The 18,608-nt window shown below is 40.9% G+C and overlaps 1 protein-coding gene across 7 annotated transcripts in view; it reads right to left on the bottom strand.

The window, feature by feature from the left end:
• Positions 1-18,608, bottom strand: part of zranb3 (zinc finger, RAN-binding domain containing 3) — a 122,100-nt gene that overhangs the window by 56,140 nt on the left and 47,352 nt on the right. For 6 of the 7 annotated variants that reach the window (XM_076880354.1, XM_076880353.1, XM_076880357.1 and 3 more), the window contains exons 10-14: positions 16,664-16,783; positions 16,047-16,226; positions 15,198-15,371; positions 12,977-13,442; positions 4,081-4,383 (exon numbers count right to left, since the gene is read on the bottom strand). In XM_076880354.1, the coding sequence (XP_076736469.1) occupies positions 4,081-4,383; positions 12,977-13,442; positions 15,198-15,371; positions 16,047-16,226; positions 16,664-16,783 (1,243 nt within the window). The remainder of the gene's footprint in view (positions 1-4,080; positions 4,384-12,976; positions 13,443-15,197; positions 15,372-16,046; positions 16,227-16,663; positions 16,784-18,608) is intronic. The other variant, XM_076880358.1, reaches the window with a different exon arrangement.

The raw sequence follows: 18,608 nt of genomic DNA, 5'->3' as shown, positions 1-18,608 counted from the left end.
GTCATTGTGCAAATGTACGGTTTATAAGATTGGGGAAACCTGCAGTCAGCTGAGACTGAAGAAGTCACTTGACGAAACGTTTCTCCCACTGAAAACTCTACATCCACGTGAACAGAATCAACCTTTTCGGGACTAACTAGTACAGTATTGATCAGTCCCATTTTAACACTTCTATGATCAAGATTGGGCTTTTTTTCGTCTTTTTTTTCTTAAAACCATGAAAAAACATGGTTAAAATGGCAGACTGCGGTAACTACGGTAACTGCGGTAACTGCCTGGCAAGCTAACAGGTTTATAGATGACCCTCAACTCTCAGCCTGGCCTAATGCAGTCTGAAAGGAGATAGAGTCCTGCTGTGTAAGCTATTACATTATAAAGACTAATGTTTGTACCTTTTTCAATAAATGAATTTATGAACTGCTCATACTTATATATCTATACATACATACCGTGGGTGGGCAATTAATAAGCTGAACTTAGTTCTGTTCAATATTATTTTTATCTCTTTATAAACTGCTACTGTTAAGAGTAGATGTTGTAATTAGGCAATGAAAATGTGAAGTAGGTAAAAAAAAAAAGCAGTTTATCTTTTAAAACACATTCCCAAAAACAGAGTGAACAAAATCTCTTTTTGCTAAATTTCAAACTACTATTGCCAGTTTTCTTGTAGTTTAATTACTTTATCTGCAGTTTTTCCTTTTTTTTTTTTCTTACTCAGTGGCAGAAATCCAGATTTTTTTGTCATGAGTGATTTAAGAGCTCGGGAATGTCCTTACAAAACTGCTCTCAGGTCCCATACTCTTTTAACGCTTTGCCCAAGAGGAGCCATGTGACAGCTGTGTGCTAGTCCGCGTTACCATGTTCAGTCTGAAGCGCCTCCAAAAGTGAAACAAACTATCTGTGATTCAGTCCTTTCAACCTGATGAAGTTAACAACATGGTAAATTTTTAGGACTGACTTACACAACACCTCCTGACTTTCGATACAATCCAAAAATACCAATTTCAGTCACTTCAATTCAGTTCAGTCACTTGAAGGTATTATTTCCAGAAGTATTCTGGAAAAATACCAAACAATCAAACACCCCACAGAGCCCCACAGGAGAGGGGCCTGATGGCTGAAGGCTCTGCCTCCCATTCTACTTTTAGAAACTCTAACAACTACAAGTAACCCTGCAGTCTGACAGCAAAGTGCTTTATTAGGACAACATATATAGCAGTACTATCAGATCTTTAAGATAAGTTTGGGCCTGCCCCTTTATGTGAGGAGAAGGATTATAAATTTGATTGTGGCTCTAACAGGGAGCCAATGAAGAGAGGCCAATATGGGACAAATATCATCTCTTTCTTGGCGCTGTTAGTACCCTCTATTTTGGATTAAATGGAGGTTTTTAGGGAATCTTTAGAACAACCTGATAATAATAAGAGTAGTTTCCAATGGCTTTGTGCAGATAAAAGAAAGTAGCTCTTCATATTTGGACATCTTGGTTAAAAATGACTCCAAGATTTCTTACAGTGTTGGTGGAGGCCAAGGTATGCCATTCAGAGGCAAGTGTCTGGTTCGACGCAGTTTCTCTGATTTTTAAGGCACCAAGTACAGCTGTAGTTTTAAAAACTATGTCATCTGGGTTCAATGATAGATATAACTAGGTATCATTTAAATACCAATAAAAATAAATCTGAAAATTGAAAAGTAGATCATAAAAGCTGACAGTTTGTCCCGGGATTTCAAGCATAAAGTTACTCAGCAGTCAGCTCTCCACAAACTAAGCACGCAGCACTACCTTTGACATCAGTAAATAAATACGTATTAGTCCAGTTTAAACAAAACAAAACAACAACTCTACATTGAAAACAAAAGAAAACAAAATTGTACTGTGACTTCACAAAAAAACAAAACAGTGATCTATTCTCTGATGACGAGTTTTGGTGGCTGAAATGGGAAACTGCATAACGTATACTTATTTATGCTCGAATCCTAATTTCCCATTGACATCACGCAGGACAACCAAAGTGCCAGATGTGGCCCAGGGGCCGTACGATTCACAGGTCTGATACAGACCCACAAATAAGCAGCGACTGAAGGTGGCAGCCTTTGCGCATCCCAAGGGAAGAAACACAAACAAACACGGTGATGTCCATGACTTCTAGACTTCTGGCAGCAAATCACTTTTTATCAGTCTTAAAACAGACCTTATTTTTTTCAGCATGTTGGCTGAACCTCTAAAAATGGGAGACAATATATAAAAGTGGCTGCAATTCCTAAACAGTTAATGCAATAACTTCGTCAAACCCCTTAAATTAAAGCTGAAAGTCTACAGATCGATCAAATGTTAATGCAGAAGTGAAACCCACAAGCACTGTGGCAGGGATTTAGCTATTAGCCAATCAGAAGAAAGTGTGCTTTCAGAAAGGGGGTGGCTTAAAGAGGGAGGAACTAAAATGGCTTATAAATTGCATGAGCCAGGTGTCCATCCAATTTATAAGCAACAGTTTAAGGTAAAAACGGATCCTTTTGAACTATGAATCATGCAAACCTACTCGAGAGGACTCCCTGGATAAAATATTAAAGCTGGAGTTGAATAAGAAAGGTTCAGATAAGAAAATTAAAAGTGAGAAACCCCTTTTATTCATTTATCTGTGGAATCCAAACAACTATTATTTCAAAAATTACAATCAAGTGGCAAATTTAATACTGTAAAACACTGTGTTGGAATCTAAAAAGCTCACGTGGCTTTCCACTGAGCGTTGGGCAGCTTATAGGCTTGTGTTTCTCTTGTTTCCGTGTCTGTTATAAGACAAGGTGTTCTCATCACTTAAGACAGCCCTGTATCACTCTGCCTGTATGTTTAGGCTATTGCTTAAAGCTCTACAACTCCTGCACAGTACTGCAGGTAGACATGAGCTGTCTCCAGGGGAAAAAGTGCATGACTAAGGGGACGTAGGGGGCCAAGTTGGTATCCAGCGGTGTCTCTTTAGTGCTGCCATTTCTGATCGACTGTGAAGCTTTTATCGCTCCCCTTGAGTCAGTCTAAATAGAGGTGTTTTTATTTTTAAAAAAGGCTTTTTGCTCACCTTTAGTATAAAGTACAGAAGGCACTGCAGGGAAAAGAAAAGCTGCAGTGGAATTCAGTCCTAGACTGATGGGGTGGCACACGTATCTGCAAAGATGGGAAATTAACCACTCGACAATCTGGGCACTAATAGATGTCAAATTGTAAGTGTGTGCGTGTGTCTCAAGAACAGGAATCAGCCAGGTTGTTGCACGCTGATCTCTGGATGTTAAAGGCTAATGGGGATTGATGGCTTGCCTGTTAAAACCTGAACGCTTTACTCCTTCCCGTGTTGAGTGTTCTAGAATAATGTTTTTGAAAAAAGCCCCGAGCTCAGTGTCACCCCTTTAATATGAACATCTACATGTTTTCAGAGGCAACACCCAGGTCACGGGCTTTTCTTAGACTCTGCTAGTCTGGCATTTTTTTAAAGCTCTTCATATTGCACACAGTGTAATTAGTTCTTTGTAATTAGTGCAATTTATTGCTTTGCGTATCCCTTTGAGACACGAGTACTTGAACACAGAGGTCTTAATTTGCAATATTACACACTGTGTAATTGGGAATTTGTTTCCTCACATCCCTCTGAGATTCACAGACATGTGCACATATAACCAGAGCGGACGGGGGAACGGCAGGTTGTGTTTCAGGGACGAGCTGGAGCATCTAGGGAGCTTGTGCCTTTCATGAAATTAGACCTTGGTCAACTTTATTGAAAGAAAAAAAAACAACAACACAAAAAAACAAAACAGCCAATCAGGAGCTCGTCAGCTGGTGCTGTACGCTGGTCCTCAAAGCCAGTGGAGATCAGCCAAGTTTTACTTACTGTAATATCTCCTGTAGCTTCATGGCGCAAAGTGCAGAAATAGTAATAAGAAGTAAGAATAATAATGCCTAGCCCCATATGGAATGAGCTATGGTGCCTTATTGGAGGTGATGATATTAAACAGCATTATATGGGCAGGTGACAAGAAGGCACTAGCCAATTTCCCTAGATATGAAAAGAAGAAGATTGCATGTGGGATTACCCTGTGTGCGGTCAGGGGGGAGGCAGCCACCACCGCTAGCGTCGACGTCGCCTCTCTCTCCCACTGATTGTTTGCCTTTGAGCCACCGCTTGTCCTCTTCCTCTGCTTCTCCCACTCTCTGTTTGTCTTTGGGAGGCTCAGCCTCCTTCTCCTCCATCTCCCCCTCTTTGCTCTGTTTGCCTTTGCGTGATTTCTGAGGCCGGGCTTTTCCCCAGCTGAGCTCTGGCTCACTGTCGGAGCTGGAGAGAACGACACAAGCCTGGTCCCTCTGGGTTGCAGGGGGTAGCTGAGGCCTGGGTGGCTCTGAGCCAGCAGGGAGAGACAGAAAGAGAGAGAGATGAAGATTACTCTATTGGCTGAGCCGCACAGTGTAATCAGACTTTGAAGAGTTTCATTCCCGAGCAAGATATCCATCATCTGAAGAGTGTGACAGTGTGACAAAATGACTGCTGACATGAAAGTAAAACTCAATATGGCTCATTAGTGATGTTATTTGCCATCATAAGTTCTTCACTGACAAGTTTAGCGGGTGTGATGGTGTAAATGAGTCGACATAAGCAGGGGCGCAGAAGAATGTGTATATTTTCAAGCCTTTATTGTGGACCTATTATGCTCATTTCGAGCTCCTTATTTTTATTCTTGGACTTTCTTATCTTTGCATGATTCACATTTCAAAGTGATCCTTATTTATTGTTTACCGGGCCTCAGTGCAGCACCTCATTATATCCACTGTCTGAAACAAGCCATTTAAGCTTCTTCCTCAATACTTTTTTTTTGCACAGAAACCCAATGGTCTGACTGATAACAGCTGACAAAAGCTGAAAAATATGAACAGTAAGTGTCATGATGTTAAGCAGACAGGTGTAATTTATTCACTTTCTTTTCCTTGGTTTCCCCCTAATAATAAACAGACAGTAATAATATAGCAGAAAAGGAATACAATTAAAAGCAATTATTTATTTGGCAGCAAATCACAACAGTTGCCTCAAGGTGGTTTCTATTGTATGGTAAAGACAATAACACCAGAGAAAACCCCAACAATCAGACAGTCTCCTATCAGGAAGTATTCGGAGACAGTGGGAAGGAAGAACTCCCTTTCAACAGGAAGATTCAGGCTCAGAGAGAGACAGCCATCTGCAAATCTGATGATACAGACATGAAAATACACAGAAGAAAAAACTGAATATTTGGACCTCCCTGACTTTTATTCTTTTGCCCTCATGAGATTAAAGTGAAATCCAAAGTAATCCTTTTTTATCTTAGAATGGGAATGGTGCAGCGTCTTAGTTCATCCTCTGTAGGGAGGAAGAACAGCAGCTGGGCGGGGCTTGTGTGCTCACAGCTGGACCTGTGTACTCGAAATGACCACAAAAGGCATGTCTGCTATTAGTGACATAATACTACTAATTAATAATAATACATGTGTATCATTATCACTGCACTTGTACATACATATACATTTTCTTTCCTCTCTTGCGTAGCTGTAACAAGTGAATTAAATAAAGTCGATGTCTATAAATCCAAGAGTAGGGAGAGAAAAAAAAAAGCACAATAAGCCCCCTTTAAGTAGTAGATATTTAATCAAGGCGATGAATTTTAAGTGCACATAAGCAAATATATTCAAGTGTATGTCTTATTTGTATCTTCCTATTCTGAGTAGTTGCTTGATATACAATGACCATTTACAGGAAGTAAGCACTATCTGGGATACTTGAAGTCTTTGTTGCTCTGCAGCCCATCAGCTGTGATGCAGGAACTTACAGATGAACACCTGCCAGCCTCCTTTCACCAGCTACTGGATCCAAACAGCCAATATCGTTTTGCTGAGAGAGCAAATTACGTTCGTGTCACATTGTTTTGTTAATTGCTTGCCTGCATCATGTGCAATCAAACCTAAACAAAATAATTGTCAGCGATTACTGCATCTGTGGCGCGCACCAGCCGGGGTGCAGTGAGCAGTGTTCAAACAGCTGATAATGGCTGAATGCCAACGGCAGATCTCGCTTTAAAGAGTCAGCTTGAAGTCCGCCTATCAAACTTGTTTTGCAGCTCCGCTCTTAAACCATTCAAGCGATTTCCATTCATACAGAATGTTGTAATTCTGTGAAGGTCAAGCAGAAATCTGAGCCACAAAAATGTTAATGAATGCAGGGATTATGTCATCGTCATTCGCAGACTTCACGTTATTTTAAATGGTACTTTCTGTGCTGCTGTTTATTAGGAAAGTAGAATTAACAGATGGATTAGCTGCTTAAAGAAAAGACCGTTATTATTTTTAGTCAAATGTAAATGTCACGGTCAGAACAGAACTTCTTAAAAAAAAAGTGTCATGCAATTTCTTACTTTTCTTAGTTAAACTTTAATCACATCTCTTCGCAATATTTGTCAAACTTGAGGTGCGAAATGTAAGAAGACACTAAGTTGTGAGTCTTGAGGATGCAGAGGGCTAATTAGTGATCTTGCGTCTCTCTGGCTTGTTTCTTCAAAAGGCCATCCTCTAGTCGGTTTCCTCAAATGCCATCTGAGTCTCTGGGCTCCTGGCCCCAGCGCTGCCCCTCTTCACTAACAAGCCGAGTAAGACCGCAGAGAGACGGCTCAATTTCTGTTAAGCTGTCCCTGCCGAAGAAGATGTTAACGGGAAAATCCTGCAGGGCTGTGCCTCCACTTTACCAGTCAATCCCCCTTATTCTCCCCGCCCAACAGGAGCCCATTATGTCTGTAGTGGTTTGATAAGGTTCCAACATCGAGTCTCAAATCTAAAATGCCATGCAAAAGGATTCCAAAAGCATGTGTTCTGGCATGTGAGCTAACAGATGTAGTTAAATAAAAACAGGAAATGCTTTGAATTCCTTCAGTTGGCAGGGCTCGGAAAAAACTGCAGCCAGTCACAGAAGACCCATCAAACAAAAAGAAAGTAGCTGGTTCACATGCTGTACAATATCAGGCAGTTAAAGACTTAGCTGGACTTTGTTGTTAAATTCTGTAATTTGATATAAAAATAAATAAATAAATAAAAAATCAGCACATGGTTTGAGTGCTAGCTGAGAGGTACAGAGAGCCAGGAGATAACCAAATTGCCCTCTCCCTGTGTACATCTCTCACAGTAGGTGCTGAGAGACAAATTGCTGGTCTACCAGTGAAAGAGCTGAAGGACTGAACCATGCCCACGCTCTAGGTCTAAAAAAAAAAAGCTGCAAGCACAGGAAGTCTACTAATTCACCTTGAAAATAGTTCAACAGAAGCTGCCTGGTTGTTTCCTGGTGCCAAAACAGCTATAGGAGACGATACAGACGAACCCACCGGAGACATAAACCCTGTCACAAGAAGGAGGTAATAATCCCTGACAGTTTGATTAAAACCAGGACTGGATTACTGACGATACAGCACTACAGCGATTCAATTTGTATGCAATTAATATGACATGTTATTGTTTAGCACCTGGAATTAGGTAAATTCCCGTCTCTGTCAGACAGAACAGAACATTTAATGGATTAAAAAAGCCAAATGCCAACTTCAACATCACCAAAACATACATAAACATAAAAAACACAAACGTTAGGGGCTAATCTAACTGCTTTTAAATCAAATAAATTCAAATAAATGTAATTTTATTCATACAGCACCAAATTACAACAACAGTCACCTTAAAGCAATTAATATTTTAAGGTAAAGACCCTACAATACTACAGAGAAAAACCCAGCAATCACACAACCCCCTATTAGCAAGCACTTGGCAACAGTGGGAAGGAAAAACTCCCTTTTAACAGGAAGAATGGGCGCTGCCATCAGCGGTGATTGGCTGGAGGAGAGGAAGACAAAGCAAAACTGACTAAGCTTTTATCATAAGCTACCTGGCACCACAGGCTTAAATGCTTGGTGTATATAGGACTATTATATGTGTTGGAAAGAGTGATGTATCCGTCTTCCTCACCAGGGTCTTGTCAATTTGTAAGACTAGGTTTTGTTTTAGCTGCAAGCTAAACAGGCAAATATATAATTTTCTCACATATTTAGCCTGTCAACAATTGAGCTGGGGGTGTTAATTACCGAACACTTGCTAGCTAGAGCTCAAAAGGGGCTAAATGAAAAAGTACTCTTTTAGCAAAAAACGCAGGCTTTAAACTAGAGCAACTAAAAATGGGCTCCATGTATGAATATGTAGAATACTGAAAGTAGAAGCTTTCTGCTATTTCTTTGTATTCTATTGTAGTCAAAGTACTACTAACCAATCAAATTTGAGCACCTGAGTTTCGCACAAGACTCCATGCGGACAGGAAAAGATGGACTCCAAAATTTGATGAAACAATGGGTTAACATTAGACAAAATTTTAGCTTTTAATTACCTTGTCTTTTTAAAATTTAGCTGGATTTGTAAGAAGTTGGAGGGAACTGGAAGTCTGGATATCCACTCCTTACAGGGAGACCTCCACAGGGGCCACTGAGCCTGGTTCTGCCAGAGGTTTCTTCTTGTTAAAAGACAGTTTTTCCTTCCCACTGTTGCCAAGTGCTTGCTCAGAGTGTGTTGTTTGATTGTTGGGGGTTCTCTGTATTACTTAAGGGGTCTTTTCCTCACAATATAACAGGCCTGTGGTTGTGATTTGGTGGTATATAAATAAGACTGAATTGAATTGATTTGTTTTAAGTTACAGGCACAGCACATCTAAGAAGTAAATGGTAAATATGGTAAATGGCCTGTATTTATATAGCGCTTTACTAGTCCCTAAGGACCCCAAAGCGCTTTACATATCCAGTCATCCACCCATTCACACACACATTCGCACACTGGTGATGGCAAGCTACATTGTAGCCACAGCCACCCTGGGGCGCACTGACAGAGGCGAGGCTGCCGGACACTGGCGCCACCGGGCCCTCTGACCACCACCAGTAGGCAACAGGTGAAGTGTCTTGCCCAAGGACACAACGACCGAGACTGTCCAAGCCGGGGCTCGAACCGGCAACCTTCCGATTACCCGGCGAACTCCTAACTCTTGAGCCACGATCGCCCCATCGTACAGCCGGTACAGCTCATAATCACTATGTGCTGCCCTTTGGCAAGCTTTTGGAAGTTAGTCATTCATAAAGTAGGCTTCTAGGAAGGGAGGGCTTAAAGAGAGAGCAGCTGAAACGACTTTTAAAACAGAAGAACAAAGAAGTTTCACTGAGTTGATATAAAGTTGATATAAAAAGGGATTCTTTTAAACTGTCAATTATGCAAAACGAGTCTAGATGAGCCCGGGAATGAGAATCTAGAGCTGAAAATCTACCATTAAATGTACCCTTTAAAATCTATAGTGACACTGATTATTTTGGTTGTGAAACTTAAAAGTGACAAACTTTCCCATTTTCGGCAGTAAATCTGCCACTGCAGCGTGATGTGCTAGAATATAAGAATTGACAGATGTAACCACGACAGCTAAAGAAACACAGGGCTCTGCAAAGGGTGGTAGCCAGGTTTTAAGCTCCCGTTTCTCCTGCTTCCCACATCTAGCATCAATACTTTCCACTGAACAAAAGAAAAAACCCTTGAAATCTTATTCCTTCTTACTTCATGCATCTCCTTCTGTTACTTTCCGGTACATTTTATTCTGGTCCAAACGCCTCACGGTAAAACAGACCAATATCCCTTCTGTTTGCTCGCTGCTCTTCCTCTACAGCTGCTGGCTTGTTGTATTTTTGCCATTCTGTGAAAATACAGAGCGGAAGCCAAATGCCTCGGATACATCTTTGCCTTTACTTTAAATACAAAGCCATGACGTCCTTGTATCATGTGTCAGTATTCTGTGATTCATAGCGTCCTGGCTTTCTTTATAGTCATTGTGAAAAATTGTTGCTCTTGAAGAGATAGCATTTCTCATGTCACACTACAGGCTTCGGCCTGATTATTTTCTTACATTTCCACGAGCTGTGGATTGCAGTGCCAAGTTGAGAGATATCTTCATAAATACAGTTGTTATTTTTCCGCGCAGTCTGTCATTTACAAATTTAGCAGGTTGTTAAATTCCCTGTCTAGCAAGCTGACATGGCCTGCTGCTGTGAATGCAGAGTGGCGCTTGTGACAAAGAAGAGAGTGTGATTGCTGAATAGTTATCAAGCATCTGCTGCAGCTGAGCATGAAATGGGGGCTGAATTTTGTTAAAAAAGAAAAATGTGTGGGTGGGTGTTTTTATGCTGCTCAAAAGCTGAGGTACTGCTTGTTTGTTCTGTGTCTGTTTTAAGTGCACCGGCTTCACTTCCAATGGACCGAGCCGCAAACAGACCTTCAGCCAATATTTACTGTGTGCTTGCACTCACTATAGCGCTTATATTATAATACAGAGACTTCAGAGTCATTAATGCAGTGTCAACCTTTTTCTTTAAACACACGCAGGGCTATAGTGTTACGACTATATCGATGTCAACATTTTACAGAGTCCTAAAGGATGCTAAACTAGTTAGGTAACCTTAGATTTATGTAGAATGTAATCTACGGGAAGCGTGTTTCTAAAGTTTATCAGTCAGCCAAATGTTATCACCCATAATAGACTGTAGGTAAAAGATGGACAACAATGTTGCCATTTGTTTGAAAACTTCGAGTTTGGTATTTTGGCTTTCATTCTCTTGGAGCAAGGACAGGGTGTAGCAGGAATATGTTTGAAAACAGGGGACTGTGTAGCCACGCCCCAACTCATACTCACCTTTATTATCTATTTTACCTGCAGTGGGTCCATAATTCACAAAATAAAGCAAAAAATAAAACAAAACCTGTGGAATGATTTGACTGAGGTCATAAAGCAGGTGAGAAGTAGCATCATTTTGCCATAGCTTTCCAAACAATCAGATTTCATTTTGTAACCAGAGGAGTCGCCCCCTGCTGGCCATTAGAAAGTATGGTGAGCTCTGGCCTTTTTCAGAGGCTGTGTCTTATCATAAACAATCTATGGTGTCCTCCTGGGACTTTCTTTGTCCGCCATGGTTCCAAAATGTAAAACCTGGAAAAGGCATAGATTGAATAAATGCGACACATCGTATTTAACAAATCCTGTTAACCCTGTAACACCGAGAGTATCTCAATAAACACTGCAGTTTCAAAGATGTTAATTTTTTTGCAGTTATTTTATGGTTTAGGCATTACAAGGTTAACGGTACTTCTAAACTTAGTGAAACATCTAGCTTAGCTGTTCTCAAAGCCAACCGACTCCAGCTCCATATTTAGCTCACGAACACGAGGCTAACATCAATCATCACCTGTCTTTTGGTAAAAGCGCCAACAAGTGTTTTTTTCCCCCCCTTTTCTTCTTCCCCAAATTCTCAAATGTTTTCAGAGTGAAGGTGAATAAAAGCAAACACCCTCACTGGAGCAAAAAGGCTTTTCATGGTAGATGTGCTCTTTATAATTACTGTTCTCCAACTAATAATTTAGATTTCAACATCAAGCCTGAAAGGCTTTATTTGACAGTATTGTACTCTGCTACCTCATCGAGCTGGCAGTCTGGAAGGCCAGAGGTTATGCTCATGTGGAATTACTTTTTTTATGACTCGTCTGGATACATAACTACTCTGACACTGAGATTAAACTGTGTCATTCATCAGTGTGCATTTTGCTCTGTTTTAAACATTTTAATAATTTTCTGAAGTACCATAGTTAAAAACATGAATTGATTAAAATTGACCTGCTGTGCTCATTTTTAACTTCTCAGTTTTATTCTTGGACTACAGTAGCTTTTGATAGATCAAAATAATCTTTTTTCATTGTGCTGGTCTTTGTTGATACTCTGTGTTGGTTCGCCTTAAACCTGCTCCTTTTGACTCGCTGCTCTTGGCTGTGTGCCTGCAACGACCATATTAGGGATGTCCACCCTCTTGGGCATCATATAGATCCAAGAGTAGAAAAAAAGTGTATAACTGGGATTACTTTGCACAGAGTCTGACCTCATTATTTAACAGGATATATGTGGCATCAAATAAGGAGAAGAGTAATACGCCTCCTCTAAGTGCATCAAATAAAGTGTGTGATCAGGCAGTGCAGTCTGTCTTTATAAAGCAATCGGTAAATGCTACCTTAACCTGCCGTAAACTAGGTTTTTTTTTACTAATGACTTATCTTTAGCTCATGCTCATATAAGGCTTTATTCAGCCAGTGGAGTACTAAAAGTATTAAACTCATGTTACCTAAACATTACAGCTGTGAACTACATTCAAGTTTGGGGATTTTATTTTTTTTTAAATCATCTCTCAAACTGATTTGATGCATCTCAGACATCTAAAGAGCATGGACCTGCAGTCTGCCAGGTCATAACGACTTCCCTCCCCTCTTCTTTGCAAGATACAATCATAGGCTGTCAGAGATATCAGCTCGAGCCAGCTCAACTTTTCCCAACTTTGTGTGAGACGTTTGCAGCAATAGTAGGCGCCTGTTCGCTCTCTCTCTCAGCTTGACAGGTGAGAATTATACTGTGTCCTTGTCATCTGCAGAGAGAGAGAGGAGAGGGAGACAGACAATATTCTCTGAGCAGTGCTATTTCAGACTCTGGGAAGTCTGCCTCCATCTTTTGCTATCTCGCATCTCCATCTGGTGAAATCTGTAATGCTGTTCAAAAGTATTATGTCAACAGACTGCCACGATTGATATTGACAGGAAGGAAAATAAAGCAATGAATGGATTTCAGCTTCAGGTGCTTCATTTTAGACAAGAGATGATGGAAGCGCGTGCGTTTCCTTAATAAAATTCAGTTTGATTTGCAATCAGGTTTGTGAATTTAATTAAAAACAAAAATAAACAACAGCAAAATAAAGAGAAAGATGGAGAAGAAGAAGAAGAGGGCCACACAGGCAGACGCAAACAGCAGGTTGGGGGTGGGATGGGTGAGAGGAGGGGGGGGGATCGGATAATTGGATATTATTTGTTCCTTACTCTTACCTGAGCTGACAGCAGAGGTAGAGCGCGGGCACTCACACATCTCGCAGTACGGCAACAGGCTGCTGTTGGAGTAGGTGCAGGCCCCGCAATTCCACACGGATGCAGGATCAGGCTCAGACGGCTGAGACATTAGGGAGACCGCGTTGGCAGGTCTGCCTGCGCTGATCCCCCCTGCAGACGACCTCCGCTTCCCCCCAAATCGAGACGTGGGGCTCCGGTTGGGCTGCGGTGTTCGCAGCCTTTTCAGCTGGGGCGAGAAATCCCGATCGGGCGTTTTGGAGGTTTGGGAGCATGACTCCTCGTTCCCCTCCTCGCTGTTTTCTAAGTATACCCGGATGCCAGCTGGCGTGGCAGCCGTCTCTGAGGAGATGGAGGGACTTTCTTCATCTTCTGTTCTCTTCCTCTTCGTCTTGCCAGCTTGCGGAGAGAAGAAGGAACGGATGTCGTGCTGCTTTTCTTTCTCAAACTAAAGCAAAAAATATAAAATAAATAATGAATAAAAATACAAGCTCAAGTCGGTTTTTGTCTCTGTAGCACCCAATTTTCAATCCACCTGTAAAGTGACAAAGCATCCCTGAATCAAATCCTCCTTTTGTTTTCACCATCAAAGGCAGTCATTTGCATACAGCAACACCATGGTAACACACGCAACGATGATCAGAAACCCCATTTAATTCTTTACACATCAGTAATGTAAAAATACAATGCTACAAATACAAAATGTTCTAATGTTGATCACAAATTTTGTGCAGCTCTTTCAGTTTTTCATAATTCATAAATCCATCACACTATAAAGTGTCTTCATTTTTCGTCTCGAGTCATCACAGTCATTAAATAATGATCCTAACAGTACCATGTGTCTCTTCTTAAAAAAAACAAGCGTTACACATTTTACCAATTTGGCTGCGACATTAAAACCACCGACAAGTGAAATTGAAACATTCTAAGATGTGACACAACACCCTGTTTCCACCAACTGGAGCAGATTTTAGTCGCCAACAGTCAGAGAGGAGTGCAGAGCTAACAGCTAAGGACATAATTGCTGGTAATGAGCGGACAACCTTACAAATGAACAACAAAGAGCAGCAAATATCTGCTCATAATGTGATTTTTCCACAGACTGTTCCTCCGAATGTTTCACAATAAAAGAAGAAAAAGAAGAGGAAGGGTTTCTGATGTGAAACTGAGACAGAAAGTGTGAGTGGCAGATAACAAAAGAACCTCCTCTCTGGACTTACTGGTTCATGTTTGCAAGATATTCCAGTATGAAATGGCCTTAAATGGTAAACTTGTTCAGCCTCTGACTGAAAAATTAAATGAATTTGAACTTTTTTAGGGATACAACCTTTACACCCCACACACTACTTGACTAGGCGTGAGCGTAGCTGGAGCTGGATTTGTTGCAGCGGGATTCCCCGGTGGCCGTGGCCTATTTCAGAAGGATTACGGACCTTGTCGCACTGCAAACACTTTTCAGGACCTTGACAAAGAGTTCAAGGTGCTGACTTGGCCTAGATCTGAATGTGGTGGGATGTCTCTGTGAGGATGTCCCCATCTCGCAACATGCAGGACTTTAAGGATCTGCTGCTTAATGTCTGGGCTCCAGAGGACAAAGGTCAAAGGTCTCCAGGAGTCTGCACTTTAACAGCTCAGAGTTCGTGTGGCAGTGAAAGCCTACACAATATTCAAAGTGTGGTTTCAATGTTGTGGCTGATCAGTAGTGTGAAACGTTTCCACGTCTGTGTGCATGCTTTTGTTTTCTTTTACATTCGTACAATAATCACAGTAAACATGAAAATCTGCGCCCAGGACGCATTCGTCCAATTCTTCTGACTACACACAAAGTTTAACAGCTTTCTACACTCAGTTTCAAATGACAATGCCGCAACAAGAACTCCTTATGCAGCGATTTAGTTATCGCCACCCGGACCACAGCTCTCGAGCTCCCAAGGTCCTCGTGCAGATTTATTTATGATGGCAACGAGAAAAAGCAACTTTCTTTTCTCATACATCACATTATGCTTTGCTATGGAGCTACAGAGCCAGTGGTGGCATAGAGAAATGAGGAACAAACCAAACAGTAAGTGTGATGACTTTATATGAAATTAGACTCATTTATTATGAAAGCTCCTGTGGCTTTATACTCGATGGCTCGGCATGTCAGAGCTAATTTAAAGAGAGAAAGAAATAGATGTCTGTTGAAGATTTCCTGCTGACTCACATGAGTAAAGAAGACGTCGGTTTTGGCATTTCCTGTGCTTCCCTCCAGCGGCAGCGCCATCTCACTTGGCGTCCACGCGTTGGCAAAGTTGAGGAACTCCCATTTGTCCTTGTCGCCCTCGTCGGCCTTCAGATATTCCTTTCTTCCATTTAGAGTGCTGCCAGTCACCTTTTCCTGAAACACAAGGAACCTTATGTTGTACCTTCACTTCACACTTAGGTCCACAAATTTATGAACAGTGACACATTTTTTTGTTGGTTTTTTTGGTTTTTTACAGTTTTGCTTCTTTACACCACAAGAATACATTTTAAATAAAACAATAAGAAACTCAAGTGAACAGTTTAAGGAAAAAGGGTTTTCTCTTGGTTGGATGTCGTAAAGGAGTTTTCCCTTTAACCATGAAAAAGGTCCTGCGATCACTCACCACTGTTGTCCTATGTTGACAAACCTACTTGCGTGAGGTCTTAAATCTATTACGGTTGTGCACAAAGGCAAAACTGTAACAATTGGTCACCGAAAATGTGGTAAGTAAATATTTTTCAGATCAGAAATCATTTAAATTTATTCACAACTTCGTTTGTGATGATCAGTTTGGAAGCCATGATGTGTAATCGTAATTTGGAGACAGAAACATCCTGTCCAGGAAGAGAAACTTCTGGATTACTCTTAAAACTTATTGCGTAGCAATATGCAAATGTTAGTATTGCCTCCATTAAAAACACTGAAGAGCCTAATCAGTACAAGAGCAGTAAGGGTGATTTATCATTCAAATTTAATATGACCAGTGAAATCATAAGCAGCTTTGCATAAATTTCTCCAACTTTGCTGCCATGATGTCACCCACAGTACCTTCCTGTTGAGCATGGACCACATGACGGTGTCAAAGGTGCCCTTGGCAATGAGATAATGCACGTTGACGGAGGACGTCTGCCCAATGCGGTGGGCACGATCTTCAGCCTGCTTGACGTGACCGGGGTTCCAGTAGAGCTCGGCAAACACCACGTGGCTGGCAGCGGTGAAGGTCAAACCCTGGAGAGGACACACACAAACACACACGCTACATATCTGTTTCAGAGTACCCAGTACAACCACCTCAAAAATGGAACAATCCAGTCCGATTGAATGAAATTGAATTTGTTGAAATTCTTTTTAATAGCAGAATATTATCAGCTAATTGATACGTAAGTGCTTCAAGCACCCACTTCTTTTGATTGGAATGCATAACATTTCTGTTGGTCACTCAGAATAATTGAGGTCAATGAGTTTATTATTAAGACTAGAACACGTTTCCACCATTCATTTCTCTATGATATTAGGATTCACAGCAACCAGTACAAACCATAATTACCTCTAATATGCAAAATTGAGTCTATTTAGCTGATTTTCCAATTGACTGCAGGGTGTCTTATTTCCTTTATTATGATCAAGCATAGCCTGCATAGCCTGCTGGATAAGTATGCAAGTACCTGTCCAGCTGCCTGGATGCTGAGGATGGCCACTCGGGTTTCTGGGTCACTCTGGAATCTGTGGACCAACTGGATTCGCTCTGATGACGGTACGCTGCCATCGATTCGGATATAACCAGCCTGTCAGGATGGAGTCGAGACAACGCAGCGTTTGATTTTCAAAGGACAATTTAGATCACTAAAAGTGGCAGTTGAGCAATGTAAAATAATATAATAACACTCGACAGTTTTAAGGCAATAATCTTTCTAACCAGGAGACACAGCTCCAATCTCCAGCTGATGCACACAGTTATTGTCACAAAGCTAAAAAAAAAAAGAAAGAAAGAAAAAAGTTATCTGTACAGGACAAAGTGCTGCATAAAGTTTCCATCCAGCAAGTAAACAAAGGGAAAAGGGAGAATATATTTCCTTCAAGAGAGACTAGAGCAACTAACAGAAGAGTTAATACATTTATTAAATGGACATAAGCGTAACTCCAAATGAACAATGATGATGTCTAAATGAGCTCAACTTTAAGGTGTGTGAGTCACACTGTGTTTATATTTGGCATGTTAAAATGTGCGGTTCCTGTACAACAAGAGGTCAGCGCCACTAAATCAGATAAAGATCAACATCTGTCTGAAGTTTGTTAACATTAATGTTAGCCTTCAGAAGATACTGGTCATTAGGGCTGGGTATCGTCACTGATTTCTAGAATCGATTCGATTCCGATTCACAAGGTCCTGAATCGATTCGATCCACGATTTGATTCAATTCGATTTGAATCTGGGAAATTTTGCCTCAGACAGTCAGAAATATTATAATTCAGATCAGTACATTTCCGTATTTTTGTATCTATAAGAAGGAAGCTGACACTCGCAAGACTTTATCAAAGGTGTAAGCATCACAGCAGATGCCTTTGTGTCAAAGTAGCTGAAGATAAAACACAGAAAAACATGAAGGTGATTTTCCTGGCCTGGGATTTTATAAAGATATTCTGCAGTACATCAAAAACGAAATAAAACCATTAATCAACACATGAACATTACCTCTGAAGTTACAGCGGTTTTATTAGAGACACGGCTAAGCGTTTTGCATTTTGTATAACTTTAAAAAGTTTAAATTTGTTCAGAAGCCTGTTGAACGGCAGAAACTAGGTTTTCTTTTCGGAAGTGAGTATAAGGAAAAAAAAACATTGGCCAACAGCGCTGTAAGTAACAGTAGACTTGTGCGTAACAAGCAAGCGAATAATGCAGAAAACAGATTTCGGATATAGACGGGAAACTGTTCTTGAAGTACACTGAGAGAGAGAGAGAATGCGAGAGCTGTGCATGAAGTGTGATTTTATCGTGGTGGAAGCAAAACAGCAAAAGTCAGAGGGAGTCCATGACGATGTTTATGTGAAGCTTAGTTTGGATCTTCTTTTGCTGCTGGTTCGGTCAATATTGTTTGGAGAGAGATAAAACTAACAGCTTTCGAATCAGCGCAAAAAGGGCGTAAACACAAAGCGCGGACCCGCCGAAACATCAGAATCAGCGAGCTGTTGGCTTTCAGCCCCGACCGTGTCCGTGCCGTCGGGTGAGAAAGGCGACATCTCACTGATTCTGATCTGCGGGTAGTGCTTTGTGTTTACGTCTTTGTTCAGAAGCCGTGTTCCTGCTCTCATTTACCGTTTTAAATGTTTGGTGGTTGTCAAAAGTTTGTGACGTTTCACCTGAGATTCTGGAATTTTGGACAAAATACATTTATATAAAAAAATCGATTCAAGATTTTAATGAATCGATATCACGTTATCCAAGCCAGAATCGATTTTAATCGATGAATCGATTATTAAAACCCGCCCCTACTGGTCATATCTGACCAAGGTTAAAGCCAGTCTGTTGACTAGAGCAAGAGCTGGTAAATCTGTGTTAATCTCCAGCAGCAATTTAAGCTGAAAAATAAAGCCAGTTTGAAAGTACTGCAA

Source organism: Maylandia zebra, linkage group LG23, assembly GCF_041146795.1.
Source record: "Maylandia zebra isolate NMK-2024a linkage group LG23, Mzebra_GT3a, whole genome shotgun sequence".
Taxonomy (NCBI): Eukaryota; Metazoa; Chordata; class Actinopteri; order Cichliformes; family Cichlidae; genus Maylandia; species Maylandia zebra.
The sequence above is the reverse complement of the archived record's forward strand: the minus strand, read 5'-3'. Positions and strand labels throughout refer to the sequence as shown.